This window comes from Bombina bombina, chromosome 10 (assembly GCF_027579735.1).
Source record: "Bombina bombina isolate aBomBom1 chromosome 10, aBomBom1.pri, whole genome shotgun sequence".
Lineage (NCBI taxonomy): Eukaryota > Metazoa > Chordata > Amphibia > Anura > Bombinatoridae > Bombina > Bombina bombina.
The window spans coordinates 14,142,539-14,163,476 of NC_069508.1; the positions used below are offsets into that span (position 1 = coordinate 14,142,539).

At 41.0% G+C, this 20,938-nt stretch overlaps 1 protein-coding gene across 5 annotated transcripts in view; it reads left to right on the forward strand.

Moving 5' to 3' along the window:
- PTPRC (protein tyrosine phosphatase receptor type C) overlaps positions 1 to 20,938 on the forward strand; it is a gene marked incomplete at its 3' end in the record, with an annotated part of 312,862 nt that overhangs the window by 134,496 nt on the left and 157,428 nt on the right. For 2 of the 5 annotated variants that reach the window (XM_053693808.1, XM_053693809.1), the window contains 2 exon segments: positions 4,626 to 4,655; positions 10,815 to 10,895. In XM_053693808.1, the coding sequence (XP_053549783.1) occupies positions 4,626 to 4,655; positions 10,815 to 10,895 (111 nt within the window). 5 annotated transcript variants of the gene reach the window in all.

Here is a 20,938-nt window from a genome sequence, read left to right on the forward strand (position 1 = left end):
GATGCTCCCAGCCCCCCTGCAATAAAATGATGCTCTCAGCAATAAAATGATGCCCCCAGCACCCTGCAATAAAATGATGCTCCCAGCCCCCCTGCAATAAAATGATGCCCCCAGCACCCTGCAATAAAATAATGCTCTCAGCAATAAAATGATGCCCCCAGCACCCTGCAATAAAATGATGCTCCCAGCCCCCCTGCAATAAAATGATGCCCCCAGCACCCTGCAATAAAATTATGCTCCCAGCAATAAAATGATGCTCCTAGCACCCTGCAATAAAATGATGCCCCAGCACCCTGCAATAAAATGATGCCCCCAGCACCCCTGCAATAAAATGATGCCCCCAGCACCCTGCAATAAAATGATGCCCCCAGCACCCTGCAATAAAATTATGCCCCCAGCACCCTGCAATACAATTATGCTCCCAGCCCCCCTGCAATAAAATGATGCTCCCAGCCCCCCTGCAATAAAATGATGCTCTCAGTAATAAAATGATGCCCCCAGCACCCTGCAATAAAATGATGCTCCCAGCCCCCCTGCAATAAAATGATGCCCCCAGCAATAAATGATTCCCCCCAGCCCCCCTGCAATAAAATGATGCCCCCAGCACCCTGCAATAAAATGATGCTCCCAGCAATAAAATGATGCCCCCAGCACCCTGCAATAAAATGATGCTCCCAGCAATAAAATGATGCCCCCAGCACCCTGCAATAAAATGATGCCCCCAGCACCCTGCAATACAATTATGCTCCCAGCCCCCCTGCAATAAAATGATGCTCTCAGCAATAAAATGATGCCCCCAGCACCCTGCAATAAAATGATGCCCCCAGCAATAAATGATTCCCCCCAGCCCCCCTGCAATAAAATGATGCTCCCAGCCCCCCTGCAATAAAATGATGCTCCCAGCAATAAACTGATGCCCCCAGCACCCTGCAATAAAATGATGCTCCTAGCCCCCTCTGTAATAAATTATGCCCCAGCAATAAAATGATGCTCCCAGCCCCCCAGCAATAAAATGATGCTCCCAGCCCCCCAGCAATAAAATGATGCTCCCAGCCCCCCTGCAATAAAATGATGCTCCCAGCCCCCCTGCAATAAAATGATGCTCCCAGCCCCCCTGCAATAAAATGCTGCTCCCAGTCCCCCTGCAATAAAATGATGCTCCCAGCAATAAAATGATGCTCCCAGCAATAAAATGATGCCCTCAGCACCCTGCAATAAAATGATGCTCCCAGCAATAAAATGATGCTCCCAGCAATAAAATGATGCCCTCAGCACCCTGCAATAAAATGATGCTCCCGGCGATAAAATGATGCTCCCAGCAATAAAATGATGCCCTCAGGACCCAGCAATAAAATGATGCTCCCAGCAATAAAATGATGCCCTCAGCACCCTGCAATAAAATGATGCTCCCAGCAATAAAATGATGCCCTCAGCACCCTGCAATAAAATGATGCTCCCAGCAATAAAATGATGCCCTCAGCACCCTGCAATAAAATGATGCTCCCAGCAATAAAATGATGCCCTCAGCACCCTGCAATAAAATGATGCCCCCAGCACCCTGCAATAAAATGATGCCCTCAGCACCCTGCAATAAAATGATGCCCCCAGCTCCCAGCAATAAAATGATGCCCTCAGCACCCTGCAATAAAATGATGCTCCCAGCAATAAAATGATGCTCCCAGCAATAAAATGATGCCCTCAGCACCCTGCAATAAAATGATGCTCCCAGCAATAAAATGATGCTCCCAGCAATAAAATGATGCTCCCAGCAATAAAATGGTGCTCCCAGCCCCCCAGCAATAAAATGATGCTCCCAGCCCCCCTGCAATAAAATGATGCCCAAAGCCCCCTGCAATAAAATGATGCTCCCAGCAATAAACTGATGCCCGAGCCCCCAGCCATAAAATTATGCCCCCAGCAATAAATGATTCCCCCCAGCACCCCTACAATAAAATTATGCTCCCAGCCCCCCTCTGTAATAAATTATGCCCCAGCAATAAAATGGTGCTCCCAGCCCCCCTGCAATAAAATGGTTCTCCCAGCCCCCCTGCAATAAAATGGTGCTCCCAGTCCCCCTGCAATAAAATGGTGCTCCCAGCAATAAATGATTCCCCCCAGCACCCTGCAATAAAATTATGCTCCCAGCCCCCCTCTGTAAAAAATTATGTCCCAGCAATAAAATGATGCTCCCAGCCTCCCTGCAATAAAATGATGCTCCCAGCCCCCCTGCAATAAAATGATGCTCCCAGCACCCCTGCAATAAAATGATGCCCCACTGCAATAAAATGATGCCCCAGCCCCACTGCAATAAAATGATGCCCCCAGCCCTGCCCCCTGCAGTAAAATGATACCCCCAACAAAAATATGATGCCCCCAGCACCCCTGCAATAAATGATGCCCCCAGCCCCACTGCAATTAAATGAAGCCCCCCTGCAATAAAAATATGCCCCCCAGGCCCCCCTGCAAAAAAATGATGCCCCCAGCACAAAAATGATGCCCCAGCAATACAATTATGTCCCATCTCCCCTACAGTAAAATGATGCCCCCAGCCCCACTGCAATTAAATGAAGCCCCCCTGCAATAAAAATATGCCCCCCAGGCCCCCCTGCAAAAAATGATGCCCCCAGCACAAAAATATGATGCCCCAGCAATAAAATGATTTCCCAAGCCCCCAACAATAAAATTATTCCCCCTGCAATAAAATTATGCCCCAGCCCCCCTTCAATTGCCCCCAGCAATAAAATGAAGCCCCCCTGCAATAAAGTGAAGCCCAGTCCACCTGCAATAAAATTATACCCCAGCCCCATGCAATTTTATAAAATTATGCCCAGGGCCCAGCACACCATAATTAAAATGTGGCACTGCACTAGTCACACTCAGGAGGTCAGATGTAGTCAGTGTGAGTGTATACTGTACCAATTTAATTCATTTCCCCTGTCCCTGATATACTCATCAGGCATCTTACAAACCTTTTATGAGATTCAAGGCTTCCCTGTATGAGTTCTTTTTTTCTAAAGCTCAGGAGATTGCTAAGGCTACTCAGTTTAATTAAAATAACTGCATTGTGTTAACTTATATGACAAGGAACATCAACATGAATATCCAATAAAGCCAGATACAATTTTGTATACTAGTTGTTAGTCAATGAAATGAGTGTATTAATATAAAAAGGCACCATGCCAACCAACAGAACGGCAAGATGACTGTAACTTCTGTAAGTAAAATAAATAAATAAATCCAATGTGAGTGCCTGTATTTGTAGAGGGCCCAGGACACTTTCACTTCCAACGTTGTAGGAACTCAGCAGTTGATATATTTGTTCTGTATTGCCAACAGATGCAGTTTTCATTAAACACATAATTATTCCCGCGAACATTTAAATAAGCCATAATCTCGCCTCTTAGAACCGTCTTAGAGGCCTCCCAAAAAGTTTCAACTTTATTTCTATATTCAATGTTATTGAAACCGTACTCCTGCCATTTTGATTGTAGCCACAACCGAAACCTGGGCTCAGAGCATAAAAAACGGGGAAAGCAAAATACCGATTTTTGAACCTTATCTTTTTTCAATGATGGGAATATTAATGAGATTATTGCATAGTCCGATATCAGAATCTCCCTTATCTCAGCCTTTGATTGCCAGATAGATAATGACTCAGAGACCAGAAATAGGTCAATCCTAGAAAATGTCTTGTGAGCTTTAGATTCACATGTGTATACTGAAATATCAGGGTTTTGAATTCGCCAGATATATGTTAATTTTAGTTTATAGCGGAATCTCTGAAAATATTTAGCACTTTGTCTATTACTATGAACTACTCAACTCTCCAATAACTATCCTCCTCCATGACCATCCTGATCACACACTGACACATTCCCAGTCCCACTCCCAGCCACTGTTGTGACACACAGACACAGTGAGTGACTCACCACTCACTCTCGTCGTCGACTCTGTCCCACTCTGCTGGGCTGGCTGCCTGTGACTGTCCGCTGCCTCAACCTTACGTGCACAGTCTCTTCTGGGCTAAAATTTGCGCCGCCACGGCGCGCGCAAAATTTAAAAAAATGGCGGCAAAAAATAAATAAATAAACCTTTGAAAAAAAATGTCATAAAAAAAAATAAAAAAATTACAAAAAATAAATAAAATTTTAAGCCGGTGCGGGGCCCCCTGACCGCAGGGCCCGAGGCGGTCGCCTGTACCCTTGCCCAAAGGTCGGCCCTGGCAGTAATACAGCTGTATGAGGTGTGCCTGTCAGCCAATGAGCACTAATACAGCTGTATGAGGTGTGTCTGTCAGCCAGTGAGCGCTAATACAGCTGTATATGAGGTGTGTCTGTCAGCCAGTGAGCACTAATACAGCTGTATGAGATGTGTCTGTCAGCCAGTGAGCACTAATACAGCTGTATAAGGTGTGTCTGTCAGCCAGTGAGCATTAATACAGCTGTATGAGATGTGTCTGTCAGCCAGTGAGCAGTAATACAGCTGTATGAGGTGTGTCTCTTAGCCAGTGAGTTCTAATACAGCTGTATGAGGTGTGTCTCTTAGCCAGTGAGTTCTAATACTGTTGTTAAATGTATACTCTTTAATAATAGCACTTAACTAATATGGAAATTTATTTTTTTCAGGACAGATATCAAGCAGCACAGACAATTCAGGTAAGGTGGTTCCAATTTTTAAATAAATGTTGAGAATAGAAAAACTAAATATGTAATGTGCATAGGTCTTCCCTTTGGCTTGGCGCCAAATCAGCAGAAAAAGATTCCATGTTATTGTCTCAAAAATGTGCAAATTCCTAATGGTCAGAAGCTAATTAATTATTGTCTGAAAGCAACAAAACAATTACCCAGGAGGTAACCCAGATCCAAAAGAGTAAATGTTTTTATCTATTGTTTTGTTAAACATATATATATATATATATATATATATATATATATATATATATATATATATATATATAGACATACCACGTTAGGACAAATTAGGACATTTGAAGAGACAGGAGTAGATTTTGTTTACTTTAATACTTTGCTCTCATAGATATCAAACAATTGCAAACACAACACAGGTTTATAAAATAAAAAAAATAAAAATCTTTGATAAATATATGTGTAACAGAATTATTAGCACCTTTAGTCAAAACTTTGTGCTAGTTCCCTTGGTCAAGATAAGAGTTCTCATTCTTCTCCTATAATGCCTGATGAGGTTGGAGAATACATGATAAGGGATATGAGATTTTTCCTCCATACAGAATCTCTCCAGATCCTTCCAATTTTGAGGTAGACGCTGGTGAACTCTCCTCTTCAATTCACCTCACAGGTTTTCTATGGTGTCAGGGGACTGGGATGGCCATGGCAGGACCTTAATTTTGTGGTCAGTAAACCATTGTTCTGCTGGAAGATCCAACCACGGCCCATTTTAAGCTTTCTGGGAGAGGCAGTCAGGTGTTCATTTAATATCTGTTGATATTTGATAGAGGCCATGATGCGATGTATGCTAACAAAATGTCCAGGTCTTCAGGCAGAAAAACAGCCCCAAAACATTAAAGAGCCATCACCATGTTAAACCGTGGGCATGAGGTACTTTTCCATATGGCTACCCAATCCCATTTGATTCCAGTAATGTCTGGCAAACTGAAGACGCTTGAGTTTGTTTTGGGATGAGAGTAGAGGCTTTTTTCTTGAAACTCTTCCAAACAACTTGTGGTGATGTAGGTGATGCCGGATTTTAGTTTAGAGACTTTCTGACCCCAAGACACAACTAACTTTTGCAATTATCCTGCTGTGATCCTTGGAGATATTTATGCCACCTTAACCATTCTCTTCACAGTGCATTGAGACAATATAGACATGCGTCCTCTTCCATGTTGATTCATAACATTTCCAGTTGACTGGAACTTCTTAATTACTGCTATGATGGTGAAAATTGGCACTTTCAATGCTTTTGCTATTTTCTCATAGACATTTGCCATTTTGTGAAGCTCAACAACCTTTTGCCAAACAACACAGCTATATTCCTTGGTCTTACCCATTGTAATGAACGACTAAGGGAATTCGGCCTATGTGTTACCTCATATTTATACCCCTGTGAAACAGGAAGTCATGGTTGAACAATTTCCTGTTCCTAGTCACCCAGGTGTATTAAATAATGTAAAACATGAATTGGAATATACAAATATATTTTTCTCATAAATTCATAGGGATGCCAATAATTGTGCCACACATATATTTAACAAATATATATTTTTTGGATAAACCTGTGTTGTGTTTGCAATTGTTTGAAAGAGCAGAGTATTTTTGTGTATTTGTTGAAAAATAGGTTAAACAATAAAGACAATTTTTCACATATTTACCAAGGGTACCAATATTAGTGGAGGGCACTGTATATTCTATGTATTATTTGGAATATTGTACAGTATGCTTAATAATTTTTAATACTTTTTATAATAATTTTTTAATATTTTACATGTAATATTTTAATAATGCGCCTTAAGATGTCTACGCTTTCATGTGCGATAACCCGACTGCATTAAAATCTAAATTGCGAAACCCACAAACACACAATTGTGACATTAAGCTAAATGTAGCGCACTCCCGCAGAGGTTAGCTGTCTTACCCAGAGCGGGAGTGCATTACATTTAGTTCTATGGCGTAATTGGACCACTGTGATTAGACAGCGCATCCGTGACGTGCTTTTGGAAAATCAGAAGAGGCTGGTGAGGAGCAGAAGGTAAGTATACCTTTAGGGGTTAAATCTCTCCCATCGCTTTAGTTTTTGAAGGTGTCACTAGGATAACGTTATATAATTCTACACATAGTGCAGAATTATGTAACATTATTTTTTTTAACTATACTGATCCTTTAAAATGCAAGGAAACCACTACTTTCAGGCCACGTCTGTAATACCATTTGACTTTCACTCTTAGGGTCTCATGATCTAAACCTTTCTGGTCTGGTGAGATTATCTAAGACGTTAGTACAGTTCCCTAGTTCCATAGCTGCTTATTAAGTAATGCAGTCTCTGGATATGAAGGAGAAACACTTACATTACAATATAATCCCCCCCCCCAAAAAAAAAAGATTTTGTGTAACATCATGCCCTATATTTTACTATCTTAAAGGGACAGTCTACTTCAGAATTGTTATTGTTTAAAAAGATAGATAATCCCTTTATTATCCATTCCTCAGTTTTGTGCAGTCAACACGGTAATATTAATATACTCTTTACCTCTGTAATTACCTTGTATCTAAGCCTCTGCAGACTGCCCCCTTATTTCAGTTCTGTTGACAGACTTGCATTTTAGCCAATCAGTGCTTTGCTTGTGAGCATAATATCATCTATATGGCACACATGAACTAGCACTGTCTAACTGTTAAAAAAAATCTTCCAACAAAGAATACCAAGAGAACAAAGCAAATTTGATTACAAAAGTAAATTGGAAAGTTGTTTAAAATGACATGCCCTCTCGGATTCATGAAAGTTTAATTTTGACTAGACTGTCCCTTTAAGAGAATCTGTAACAGAGTGCAGGAGCTAATAGCCAGTGAACTAATGATTGTGTTTGGGACGGGGTATCTCACATGAAACCAAATTCGCACCCAAATAACATAATCTCCATTCTGTCCTTTTTCTGGTGTATAAGAATTATCTGGTCAAGGAGTCTGTTAGTGCCTCAGGGGGCATTTGCACCCGTAAATAAAATCTGCCAATCGCTCTTCCTCTTGAAAAACTATTTTCCGAAGATTATCAGGTTATTATAGTCATTCCGTCATTCAATGGCTATGGAGAAGAGAGAGCTTATTGTCATATGTGTTAGCCTTGTCCTGAAAAAATACATATCAGGCAATGAGTGTCACAAATGATAACAATCATTTTAGAGAAAGTGGTTGACCTTCCTCCTTGAGAGGCGTAACTTACTTCACAAACCATTCGACAAGAAAATAAAACCTATAAATAGAGATTGTCTAAACCAAAGGCAGAATGGCATAGTCCTGCCTAAAACTCATACTGATTTAAAATGAGGTTGTAACTGATCTAGATGCAAACATACAAGACTAGTCGCTGATACTTGAATTGATCAGGGGCCACATTACATTCAGTGGTGTCACATATGTATATCCCAACAGTTCCTGGCCCACCAGTGTTTTGTGGGCAGAACTGTGAATGGGCTGTCATGGGGGTCCCTAGGCGTGTTGTGGGAGGTGTTTGACTTGTCTTGGGTGGGGTTTGAGCGCTGTGGGTGCGGACAGGTGGACTCAGGGCATATGCTTGGTATGTGAAACCTGTTCTATGAGGGATGAGCACAGATAGGGGGCACATTGGAGGTCTATGTTGGCTAGTTAGTGCCCCCTCCTGGTAACACCACAGATTTTGCTCACACTATGCTAATGATAATGCTTAAACATATCATTCAATTATAATATGATTTTTAGTTAAAGGGCCACTAAAATCAAAATTAAACTTTCATGCAGCTTTAAGAGATTTTCCAAATCAAATTGTATCAAATTGTACACAGTCTTTTTATAGGTGCACTTTCTGAGGCACCAACACTTACTGAGCATGTGATTGGCTGATGGCTGTCACATGATACAGGGGTCTGTGTCATTTAACATTCAGAGGGTTATTGTATTGTCGGTTTATTATGTAAGTACTCACATGTATCTAATGAGAAATGTGTGATATTACTCACACTGTTCAGCATTACAAACTGTGTTACCAGTACTCACATTTATCTAATGAGAAATGTGTGATATTACTTACTAGATTTTCTAGTTATATCAAATACTGGATTTTGTATATTAAACCACATCCAGTTGGTTATTCCATAGCCACAATTTACTATATAAAGTGTTTGACCACCGGAATGCTTGTTTATAATTACAATGAAAGGTCTGGATGTTTTAAAACTGTCAGATAGGAAATTATTTAATTAAACATGTCATGAACTAACAATATAGATTAAGAGATAAAAACCATCATTATCATTGGTCAGTCAGTTTGCCGCCATGTTTTGATTGGCAGCATATATTTAGCTTCAGTGAACGCCATCAGCCCAGGACAAACACACGGACAGAGACTTACTGCAGTAATGGTGACCTAGTCTTTAGATATTGGTTAAAGCAACATAAAACTGATGGACACAAATATAGTCACCATGCTTTTCCTCTTATGACAGCAGTTGTCATATTTAACCCCTTAGTGATGCCTATTTACAAAGCTTTGTTTCTTCATACTGGGCGCCACCATCTTGGAGCTAAGGTATTCTTGCACTCTGTTACAGAAGAAGAGCATATTCACAGATCAGTGACTTAGCATGTGCAATACAGATCGGCTGCAGTGCTCTGTATTAGTCATGTGGCCTTTTTCTTTATGTTATATAACACTTCTGCTGTGTATAAGCTACATAAAACTTTGTATTGTGTGTGCTAAACAGAAGCACACATTACAGCTGTGAGAAGCATCCCTGCTCTGTGAATGGCTTCTGTCACAGGGTGCAAGAATATGTAAGGGATTTACACTTTAACTACCTTCCCAGATATCATCACCTTAGTTCAAACCTTTGTTCATTTTCAAACCATACAGTAAATAATGACAGACACATGTTTTTTTGTTTAGAAAAGGTCACATTTTATTTCATTTCTAATCTAATTAAACTGAGCGATCCTCAACCTTTAGGATAATAACATATCCATAATCAAATTAGGATTTTGAATTGATAACACATTTCTATGCAACAGCATCAAGATAGAACTGGGAGGCCCCACGTAACCAAGAAGCGCGACCGCACGCAACTCAGGGGCGTAATTTGGCAAGAAACAGGCCGAAAGGTCTGCAGACTAGGAGGGCATGTGGGTTTGACCGGCAGACCAATACCCTATGTCCCCGTACCCTACACACCTCCCCCCACATAAGAAATATATAACTAGCTAATAAGCCATGATTTTATTCTATCCAGTCCACCAGCTCTGACCGACAGACCAGTAGCTGATTTCTTGTTTCATGGAAAAAAAAACCTTAAGGGGCGCTACACGGGCGGTCTTATTCTGAGTGGCATAAACACCACAGCATCTGCCCTTAGTCATGCTGCTTGCGATCGCTCTTTTACATGACCTCTTCGTTGGTCTAGTCTTTGTTATGTCTAGGGAGGGAGGGAGGGAAAAAAGAAAAAAACATTTCTGAGCATGACCATTGTGAATTTGTGCAAACACTTATATAGGCAGTTAATCCCTTCCACATGTCCCAACCCCCTTTCCCTACCTGACCAGTCCCTGAGCTAGCCTATTCAGGGAATCTGATACCTGCAGCTCACCTGAAACTGCCTTTCCCCTTTCCTTTGTCTCGGCTATACCTATGTTAGAACAAAAGAGGAACAAAACCCCCACCCTTATTCTTCCCAGGAAGTAAAGTAATATCCCTTAAGTTGTTCCCTTCCCAATTGGTCTGTACACATTACTGAGATGCAAGATGGTGGCGCCCAGTAGGAACATGCCAAGCTTCACCAATCTGTAAAGCTGAAGAGAGCTGTAGACACAGGATGAAATGCGTTAGCTCGTTGAGAAGTAGCCAGCAGCTTCATGTCCTTTCTTCCTTTAATTTATGTCACCAAACCTGATTTTTTTTTATTTTATTTTACTGAATTTTAATAGAATTTTTAAAAATTATTTTGTACAAAGAACATCAAAATTAGCTTTTTTTGTAGAAAATGAAACATGCATTTGGTTTTCGTTAGATATGCTTTCTACGTCATTCTGCGAAGATGCGCAGGCTTGTCTATGAGCAGAACTCTCATTATAATCAATGTTATCCTCATTTTACAGGCGGGAACACAACCTCACCTACATCCCAATCCACTCTCAACCCACAGACTCCCAGCATCAACGCACTCCCCACTGCGCAAAGTAATTCCTTCTTATCCACAGACTATAACAATGTGTTTTGTTTTAAACCAAGTTGTGTTGGGTTTGTCTTTTTAAACCAAAAATAATGTCTGAGAGAGAAACACAAAGAATGTCTTCTGGTTTGGTGAGACCCTTAAGATTTATTAGTAATGACTATTAAGGATGATTTTGCACAGCTATAAGGAAATTGTATTTCAGATAAAATTGACTTTTCACTTTTTTTCTACAATAATCATGTAATCGTAGAGCCACTCTATGTTCATCACCAGGTAATTTTACAGGGAAAAATAAGGTAAAAATGTCCCAGAAATATTAATATCTATATAGACACATACACAAAAGTGCCCAGTCTTTAATGCATCTTTTTTTAGGATTATTGTTATTTTAATACAATTATATTTTCATGTAGTAAATAAAATAAATGCTTTGTCGCCACAATTAGTATAAGACAAATAAATACTAATAAGGATGCGCAGAATCATATACTATAAGGACAGACTTTAGTGTTCCGGAGATATATTGATGATATATTTCCCATTTAAAGTCTCAATCTCTCTCCATTGTGAAGTCTAAATCTGAATTTTATGCATTTTCCTGTTATATCTCCAGAACACATTTAGCAAATCAGTACCTTTGTCTCACTCTACCACCATCTGAACCACTTCACCAGCCACTGGGCACAGAAGTGGTATCCCTTTCAATGTAAGGGCACTATTAGGGTTTCAAAAGTGACATGCCTCAGCACGCTTTAACTACATAGATTTGTAGGGATATTTACAATATATATAGGAACAGTAGACATGTTTTTTTTACCTCACATTTATGTAGGGCAATATGTGTTACATTGATCTCTTAGTAGAATATCTTTATTTTTAACCACTTTTTATAACCCCAGTGTCTCCCATGGTAAGACTTACCAGTTGGCCAACCTCCATTAGAGGCATTTTTAGAGGTATCACTGAACCGTCCACTTCATTCGTCAAAGTAGGTGTGTGTTCCCAATCAATGATTGACAAAGACAGGTCACGCATGCGCATTGTGATCTACTGGTTTGGGGTGATGGATCCTACTGTGCATGTGTTACTCATGTTCTGACAATCATCCTGATAGTAGTTATGATCAGGAGAATATACCATGTGTGCTGAATCGAGAGGGCAGTAAACTTTTGGTTGGACCTTTATTGGAAAATATTGTCCATGCTTATTAGCATAAATCTGCATAAATGATTTCACAGCATAACTAAAACAAAATAAAGCTGCTAGATCTGATTTACAAGGATCATTTGTTTATAATTAGATTCCAACACAAATAGAAGACTTTTCAGAATGACAAGAACTTTTTTCTATATTTATCCTTTATTATCTATATTGACCTGAACCTTAAACATACTGGTCTTGTAGGTAAAATATAGGCTGGGTGGCAACACTTGATTAGCTGTACTGCCAGATCTCTCTAACAGAGGAGAGGCCTGGTCACTCTAACAGAAGGGAGGCCTGGTCACTCTAACAGAGGGGATACCTGGTCTCTCTAACAGAGAAGAGGCCTGGTCACTCTAATGAAGGGGAGGCCTGGTCTCTCTAACTGATGGGAGGTCTGGTCACTCTAATGGAGGAAAGGTCTGGTCGCTCTAATGAAGAGGAGGCCTGGTCACTCTAACTGAGGGGAGGCATTGTCACTCTAATTGAGGAGAGGCCTGGTCACTCTAACGGAGGGGAGTCCTGGTCACTCTAACTAAGGAGAGGCCTGGTTATTCTAATGGAGGGGAAGCCTGGTCACTCTAACTGAGGAGAGGCCTGGTCACTCTAATGGAGGGGAGGCCTGGTCACTCTAACGGAGGGAAGGCCTGGTCACTCTAACTAAGGAGAGGACTGGTTATTCTAATGGAGGGGAGGCCTGGTCAATCTAGCTGAGGAGAGGCCTGTTCACTCTAACGGAGGGGAGGCCTGGTCACTCTAACGGAGGGGAGCCCTGGTCACTCTAACTGAGGAGAGACCTGGTTACTCTAATGGAGGGGAGGCCTGGTCACTAACTGAAGGGAGGCCTGGTCACTCTAATGGAGGGGAGGCCTGGTCACTAACTGAAGAGAGGTCTGGTCACTCTAATATAGGGGAGGCCTAATAACTCTAATGAAGGTAAGGCATTGTCACTCTCACTGAGGAGAGGCCTGGTGGCTCTGAGTAGAGGCCTGGTCACTCTAACTAAGGAGAGGCCTGGTCATTCTAACTGAGGAGATGCCTGGTTACTCTAATGGAGGGGAGGCCTGGTCACTCTAACTGAGGGGAGACCTGGTCACTCTAATATAGGGGAGGCCTGGTTACTCTAATAGAGGGGAGGCCTAGTCACTCTAATAAAGGGGAGACCTGGTCACTCTGAGGGGAGACCTGGTCACTCTAACTGAGGGGAGGCCTGGTCATTCTAACTGAGGGGAGGCCTGATCACTCTAACTGAGGGGAGGCCTGGTTACTCTAACAGAGTTGAGGCCTAGTCACTCTAATGGAGGGGAGACCTGGTATGTCTATAGAAGGGGGTTAAAATAATGTAATTTTACCACAATATCAATGAAAGTTGCCTTACAGAAAAAAAAACAGTTTAATTTCACTTAAAGCAACAATGACATGAAAAATATCAATCATGAGTTTAATGTTTTGCTATCTTGGTTGATAGCAAAGGAGAGCAGTGGCAATTAGAGCACTAACAAATTAGAGGGTTGACTAATTAGAGTGCAAACAAATTAGAGTGTTAAAAATTAGAGCACTGAAAAATTAGAACCTTAACAAATTAGAGTGTCAACAAATTAGAACGCTAACAAACTAGAGCAGTAACAAATTATAGTGCTGACAATTTAGAGCACTAGCAATTAAAGCACTAATAAATTAGTCCACTAGCAATTGGAGTGCTAACAAATGAGAGCGCTAGCAATTAGAGTGCTAACAAATTAGACCACTAGCGATCAAAGTGCTAACAATTTAGACAGCTAACAAATTAGACCACTAGCGATCAAAGTGCTAACAAATTAGACAGTTAACAAATTAGACTACTAGTGATTAGAGCGCTAACAAATTAGAGCGCTAAAAAATTAGAGTGCTAACAAACTAGAGCACTAACAAATCAGACCACTAGCGACTAGAGCGCTAACAAATTAGAGTGCTAACAAAATAGAGCGCTAACACATCAGACCACTAGAGATTAGAGCACTAGCAAATTAGAGTGCTAACAAACTAGAGCGCTAACAAATCAGATCACTAGCGATTAGAGCCTTAACAAATTGGAGTGCTAACAAACTAGAGCGCTAACAAATCAGACCACTAGTGATTAGAGTGCTAAAATATTAGAGTGCTGCCAAATTTGAGCGCTAGCAATTAGAGCACTGATAAATTACTGTAGGAATGCAACAATAACCCATATTCCACATCGTCACCAATAGATCTTGTGAAATTATACATTGTGCAGAATGAGACATAAAATATGTATTCTGTACGTCCAAATGATTTGTGATGAACTGACCATAACATTGGTGTCTAAACATAAGTCATGACGCAGCCTATAGATTTATAACTTGCTGCGTTTCAGTTAACATCAGGTAAAATCATATGAGAACCAGACCACTGAGTCTGACAGATATCGTCTTCTGAAGTTTAACATTATGTCATTCTTAGGATATCTGTATGTATGTCGCAGGGATCTTTGTATTGTGTTACTGGATTTGCCCTTACCGTCTCTACTGGAATCAACTAAACGTTAAAGGGATATGAAACTCAATTTTTTTTTCATGATTCAGATAGAGCAGAAATTTTAAGCATCCTTATCTTTTTTTCTTTGTTCTCTTGGAATCTTTATTTGAAAAAAGCAGGAATGTAAGCTTAGGAGCCGGACCATTTTTGGTTCAGCACCTGGGTAGCGCTTGCTGATTGGTGGTTAAATGTACCCAGGGTCTGAACCAAAAATGGCCCGGTTCCTAAGCTTTGGGTTTCATATCCCTTTAAAGGTAAACTAAGAAAATAGTTAATGGCATAAAGTGTCAGATACAAACATGTGAGTATTAATGCATAATGTAAATTACAGTGTCCTCTCAATCAGTATTTGTCATAACAGGTGAATATGTACCAAGCACTTCTGACACGCAAGCACCCGCCAGAAATGGTACCAAACCCGCAATCAACAGCTCTGCTGTCCTTACCGCGTCTCCATTCATCAGCTACACCACCCTGTACCCAGTATCAGGTCTGACCAACCTATCAGTAACTGAATTTGATGTCATCTAAAATCAGCTAGTAAAAGTATTTCTTTTTTCTATAAAGATTTTTAGAAACCAAATCACCAAAGCAAGAGAAATATATTAATTAAATCTACAAGAAATTTTGCAAATATCATTTTGGTTTATTTTAGAATTACACCTGTTTATCATTTAAATGATATTATATAATTATAAAAATAAAAGAACATTCATTTGTTATTTCTCTGCTGCCTTGTTAAAGGGACAGTCTACTCCAAAACTTTTATTGTTCAAAAAGATAGCTAATCCCTTTATTGCCCATTTCCCAGTTTTGCACAACCAATACGGTTATATTAATATACTTTTTACCTCTGATTATTTTTTATCCAAGCCTCTGCAGACTGACGCCTTATCTCAATGCTATTTACAGACTTGAATTTTAGCCAGTCAGTGCTGATTCATGAATAACTTCATGGAGTGAGCACTATGTTATCTATATAACACACATTAACTAGCACTGTCTAACTGTGAAAAACTATAATAATCCTCTGCGATAAGAGGAGGTCTGTAGTGGCTTAGAGACAGGCAGCAATTTAGAGGTTTAAAGGTTATAAAGAATAATAATCTAAGAATGTTGCTTGTGGGGATGGGAAGTAAAGGTGTTATCTATCGTATAAAATAAATACCTTTTTGTAATAGACTGTTCCTAATGCGGAGACAACATGAGAGATATTGTCTATATTTATTAGGATTTATAAGTTTGTAAGACACTCACAGACACGTTAAGGTGACTCTGTGTTCTGTGTTAATGATGAAGGGCCAGATAACAGGTGGCGCGCTGTTGCGCATGACCGAAAATGGGTTTATCATGGCTGTTTGTGTGTCTTGTTTTTTCGCTCATAATATAAGTTTAAAGTAAGGACAATCACTTCAGCGCCATTGAAGTTAACTCGTTTCGGGGTAGTGCAACCACAGAGCTCTGGTTAACTAAGTCACGAGACAAAATTACATTTGCAGTTAAAGTGAACGTCAATTTTGATGCTAAAATGCCCGGTTTTTAAAAATTCGATTAAAAACAGGGGCACTTTAATTAATAAAAATTTACATTTCACTCCTGTTGAGAAAAAAAAACTTACCTTTTAATCTTCACAGCAGCTCCAGCTTCCTCCGGTCGTCGCAAGCCATTTCTGATGTCAGAAATGATGGATAGGTCATCCTCCAATCACGGCTCCCCCCCCCCGGAAGTCGGATTCCTCATTTTTGACCCAGGAAGAGGCTTTGTGATGGGCGAAGTAAGCTGGAGCGGCTGTCAAGATTAAAAGTTAAGTGTTTTTTTTCACAACAGGAGTGAAATGTAAATTTTGATGAGATAAAGCGCCCCTGTTTTTAATCGAATTTTTAAAAACCGGGCACTTTAGCATCAAAATTGACATTCACTTTAAGTAGATGAAAACATTTATGCAATATATATTTAATAAAAGGTTTTAACTATGTATTTACGGTAAATATTTCACATTCCAATGTTCTGCGCGTAGCAGAATAAGTTCTAAGTATTTCTAAATAGATATTCATATAAATATAAATGTATATATCTATTATATATAATATATATAAATATTCTGCTATGTGAAGAACATTGCAATGTGAAATATTCATATTTTAATGTCAGGTTAGCGAGCTCGAGAATATGTGATCGGTTTTGATTGCGAGTAGAGTTTTCCCCCCACTTCTTTTGCTTCATTGACTTATATGGGGGAATAAGTTATAGCGAGCATGATATTGCAAATTCGGCTTTTTACCCCAGTCGGGATAGTGTGCGAGCAAAAACAGTTTACTTTCAACTTGTAATACGAGCACAACCCAATGGCCCCTATTTGACAAAGTCTGGCGGACCTGATCCGACAGTGCGGATTAGGTTCGCCAGTTCTCGCTGAATACGGAGAGCAACACGCTCTCCGTATTCAGCATTGCACCAGCAGCTCACAAGAGCTGCTGGTGCAACGCCGCCCCCTGCAGACTCGCGGCAAATGGGCCGCCAGCAGGGAGGTGTCAATCAACCCGATCGTACACGATCAGGTTGAATTCTGGCGATGTCTGTCCGCTTGTTCCATTCGGAGATTGATAGATAGGCCCCAATGTGCGCAAAAAGCTTACTTGTAGCGCAGTTAATGCTTGAGCGGGAGCATTAAATAACAATCCACTTGTAATCTGACCCAGAATACACAACAGGGATAATAACATTCTGTTTGGAACAGAAATATATTGATACTATCTCCTATACCGACTGTGTTTCCATAAAAGCTAAACATAAATACATAATTCCAACAATGATGTACTCAGAATAAATGAAATGAAAATAGCTAATGTTGGGTACATTTTAAACACTGTTACTTTTGAGAATTTTCAAGGACTTAACACAATTAAAATGAGCAATTAATGGTCAACATTCTGTAGAATTTATGGGATATTAGTGGGCACGTTAGTACTGGCAGTTTGATTGTATTGATACAATAATGTAAGGTTAAAGTCTATCAGCCTGTAAATATAAATCATATTATTTCCAACCACAGGTGCATCAAGCAGTGAAACCTCTGACCCACAATCACCCACCACCATGATCTCCACGACAAATATCAAACCCGCAATCAACAGCTCAGCTGCACCCACTACACTTGCTCTCTATGGTATAACCATATTATTAGAATGTTACCGCGCCTCTCTGGACCAATGAGGTGCATTCCTCATTACACACAGATCGTTTGCTTTCACCATGACGTCAGCCTCTCACCTGAGGAACTGTTTCCTAATAATAATGAGAGTCAAACACTAAGAGGCCTATTTAACAAAGGTCTTGCGGACCTGATCCGACAGTGCGGATCAGGTCCACAAGACATCGCTGAATGCGGAGAGCAATACGCTCTCCACATTTAACATTGCACCATCAGCTCACAAGAGCTGCTGGTGCAACGCCGCCCCCTGCAGAATTGCGGCCAATGGGCCGCCAGCAGGGAGGTGTCAATCAACCCGATCATACTCGATCGGGTTGAATTGTTGCGATTCCTGTCCGCCTGCTCAGAGCAGGCGGACAGGTTATGGAGCAGCGGTCTTTGTGACCGCTGCTTCATAACTGCTGTTTCTGGCGAGTCTGAAGACACGCCAGAAACACGGGCCCTCAAGCTCCTTTCGGCGCTTGATAGATTGGCCCCTAAGTTTGCTTTAAAAAAACACCAAAATACTGTTTCTAATTTGTAAACCCAGTGCGATTCTTTATGAGAAGATTATCTAAATTATTTTTATTATCCATTTCAAAGAATATGTTTTAGATATTAAAGAAGTTTTCATTTGTATGAAGAAGTTAGTGATCCAATGATCTAAAACTTCACATTTAGGGCTAGGTTACAAGTGGCGCACTAACTGTTGCGCATGAGCGAGAAGAGGTTTATCATGGCTATTTGCACATATCGGAAGTAGGGAACATATTACAGGTTGAAAGTAAATGCGTTCGCTTGAGCGCAATTGAATTTAGCGAGCATCAGGATAAGGCAACTTCAGAGCTCTGGTTAACTGTTTCGCAAGACAAAGAAGTTGGACAAAAAACATCAAAATTACATTTAAAAGTACAGTTACATGAGAAAATGTGATTAGGTATAGGCACGAGTAAGGGTGTTAGTTTTTTTTTTCTACTTGTCACACGTAGTCAATGGGGGAATATGCTAACGTGTTCGCGATATTCGAACTGCAGCTTTTTGCGCTCATCCGGTTAGCTCTTATTTGAAAACCTTTTACTTTCAACTTGTAATGTGTGATGTGCGCATATAGGGGCCTATTTATGATTGTGTGAGTGGATCTGATCTGATCCTGTCCGCTGCACATCGATAAATGCAGACAGCATACGCTCTCGGCATTTATCATTACACCAGCAGTTCTTGTGAACTACTGGTGCAATACCGCCCCCTGCAGATTCGCAACCAATCGGCCGCTAGCAGGGGGTGTTAATCAACCCGATCCTTACGGAGCTTGATAAATATGCCCCAAAGCCTAGCAGAGTTAACGCAAGAGAGGGAGCTCAAAGTAGCACTCCACTCATAATCTAGCCCTGTGTGAATTGACCTAGTACCTCTATATGTGCAGACAAGTTATGTATTTTCTAATGTGTACTCACAGGTGACCTCGCTACCACCCAAGCACCCAAACTCACTGCAGCTCTCACATCATCATTCACCAGCTCTGCTGGGCCTTCTCCACTCACTGGCAACAGCACATCAGGTTTGGTTTGTTTGTCTTGGCACCCGGGGGCCTCATAACGTTTTCTGTGTTTCTCAATAATAAGGGGATTGGTATTCAGAATGTTTAAGAAAGGTAAAAACGTGTTCTTATCATGGGGGAGACAGCCGGAAAAACTGGCAACTGCCGGGCACCTCCACCGCTAATATGCACCAAAAACTGAAGACTAAGGGGGTGGTACTGTGGGTGGTACTGGGGGTGGTACTGTGGGTGGTACTGGGAGTGGTGCTGGGGGTGGTACTGGGGGTGGTACTGTGGGTGGTGCTGGGGGTTGTACTGGGGGTGGTACTGGGGGTGGTACTGTGGGTGGTACTGGGGGTGGTACTGGGGGTGGTGCTGGGGGTGGTACTGGGGTGGTACTGGGGGTGGTACTGGGGGTGGTACTGGGGGTGGTACTGGGGGTGGTACTGGGGTGGTACTGGGGGTGGTACTGTGGGTGGTGGTACTGTGGGTGGTGCTGGGGGTTGTACTGGGGGTGGTACTGGGGGTGGTGCTGTGGGTGGTACTGTGGGTGGTGCTGGGGGTGGTACTGGGGTGGTACTGGGGTGGTACTGGGGGTGGTACTGGGGTGGTACTGGGGGTGGTACTGGGGTGGTACTGGGGGTGGTACTGGGGGTGGTACTGGGGGTGGTACTGGGGGTGGTACTGGGGGTGGTACTGGGGTGGTACTGGGGTGGTACTGGGGGTGGTACTGGGGGTGGTACTGGGGGTGGTACTGGGGTGGTCGATAGTCTTCTCCTTTTTGTATTTTTAACAGTGTTACTCATGTCGATGGGGTCATAACTCTTTTATTTATAGCAAGCAAGAACTCAAAAAACTTTTACCCTAATTTAAATGACCTTTAGGTGTTGTTTATATTTTTAACACTCAGTTGATATAAGGAAAACAAATAAGCAGCAGTTTCTCTGTCATCTGTCATAACATTAAAATAAATAAAAAGACTGAACATTTTGGGCCAGATTAATACAGTTGGAGCTCAAGTGCAACACACGACAGCGCTAGAAAAGTGCGACATGAAGTAAAAGCGTTAGGGTTAGAATAAAAGTTTCACAAAACACATGAAAATACAGTATTAAACTCATAAATATATATACATGTTTAGTATAATTTTATTATTGAAATATATGTTTAAAAAGTGTTTGACTGAGAAGGTATCAAAACTATATACATGTCGTAATTCTGTATATGTGTCTATCTATCTATCTATCTATTTATCTATCTATCTATATCTATGTATGAAATATATTTATGTATATTCGTATAGATATATAGCTAAAGATATATATTTTAATTGTGATTGTGCACAGTGTATGTCTGTGACAGTCTATAATTATCACACTGTCCCATCTACCTGTAATTGTGCACGGTGTATGTCTGTGACAGTCTATAATTATCACACTGTCCCATCTACCTGTAATTGTGCACGGTGTATGTCTGTGACAGTCTATAATTAGCACACTGTCCCATCTGCTTGTAATTGTGCACGGTGTATGTCTGTGACAGTCAATAACTAGCACACTGTCCCATCTGCCTGTAATTGTGCACG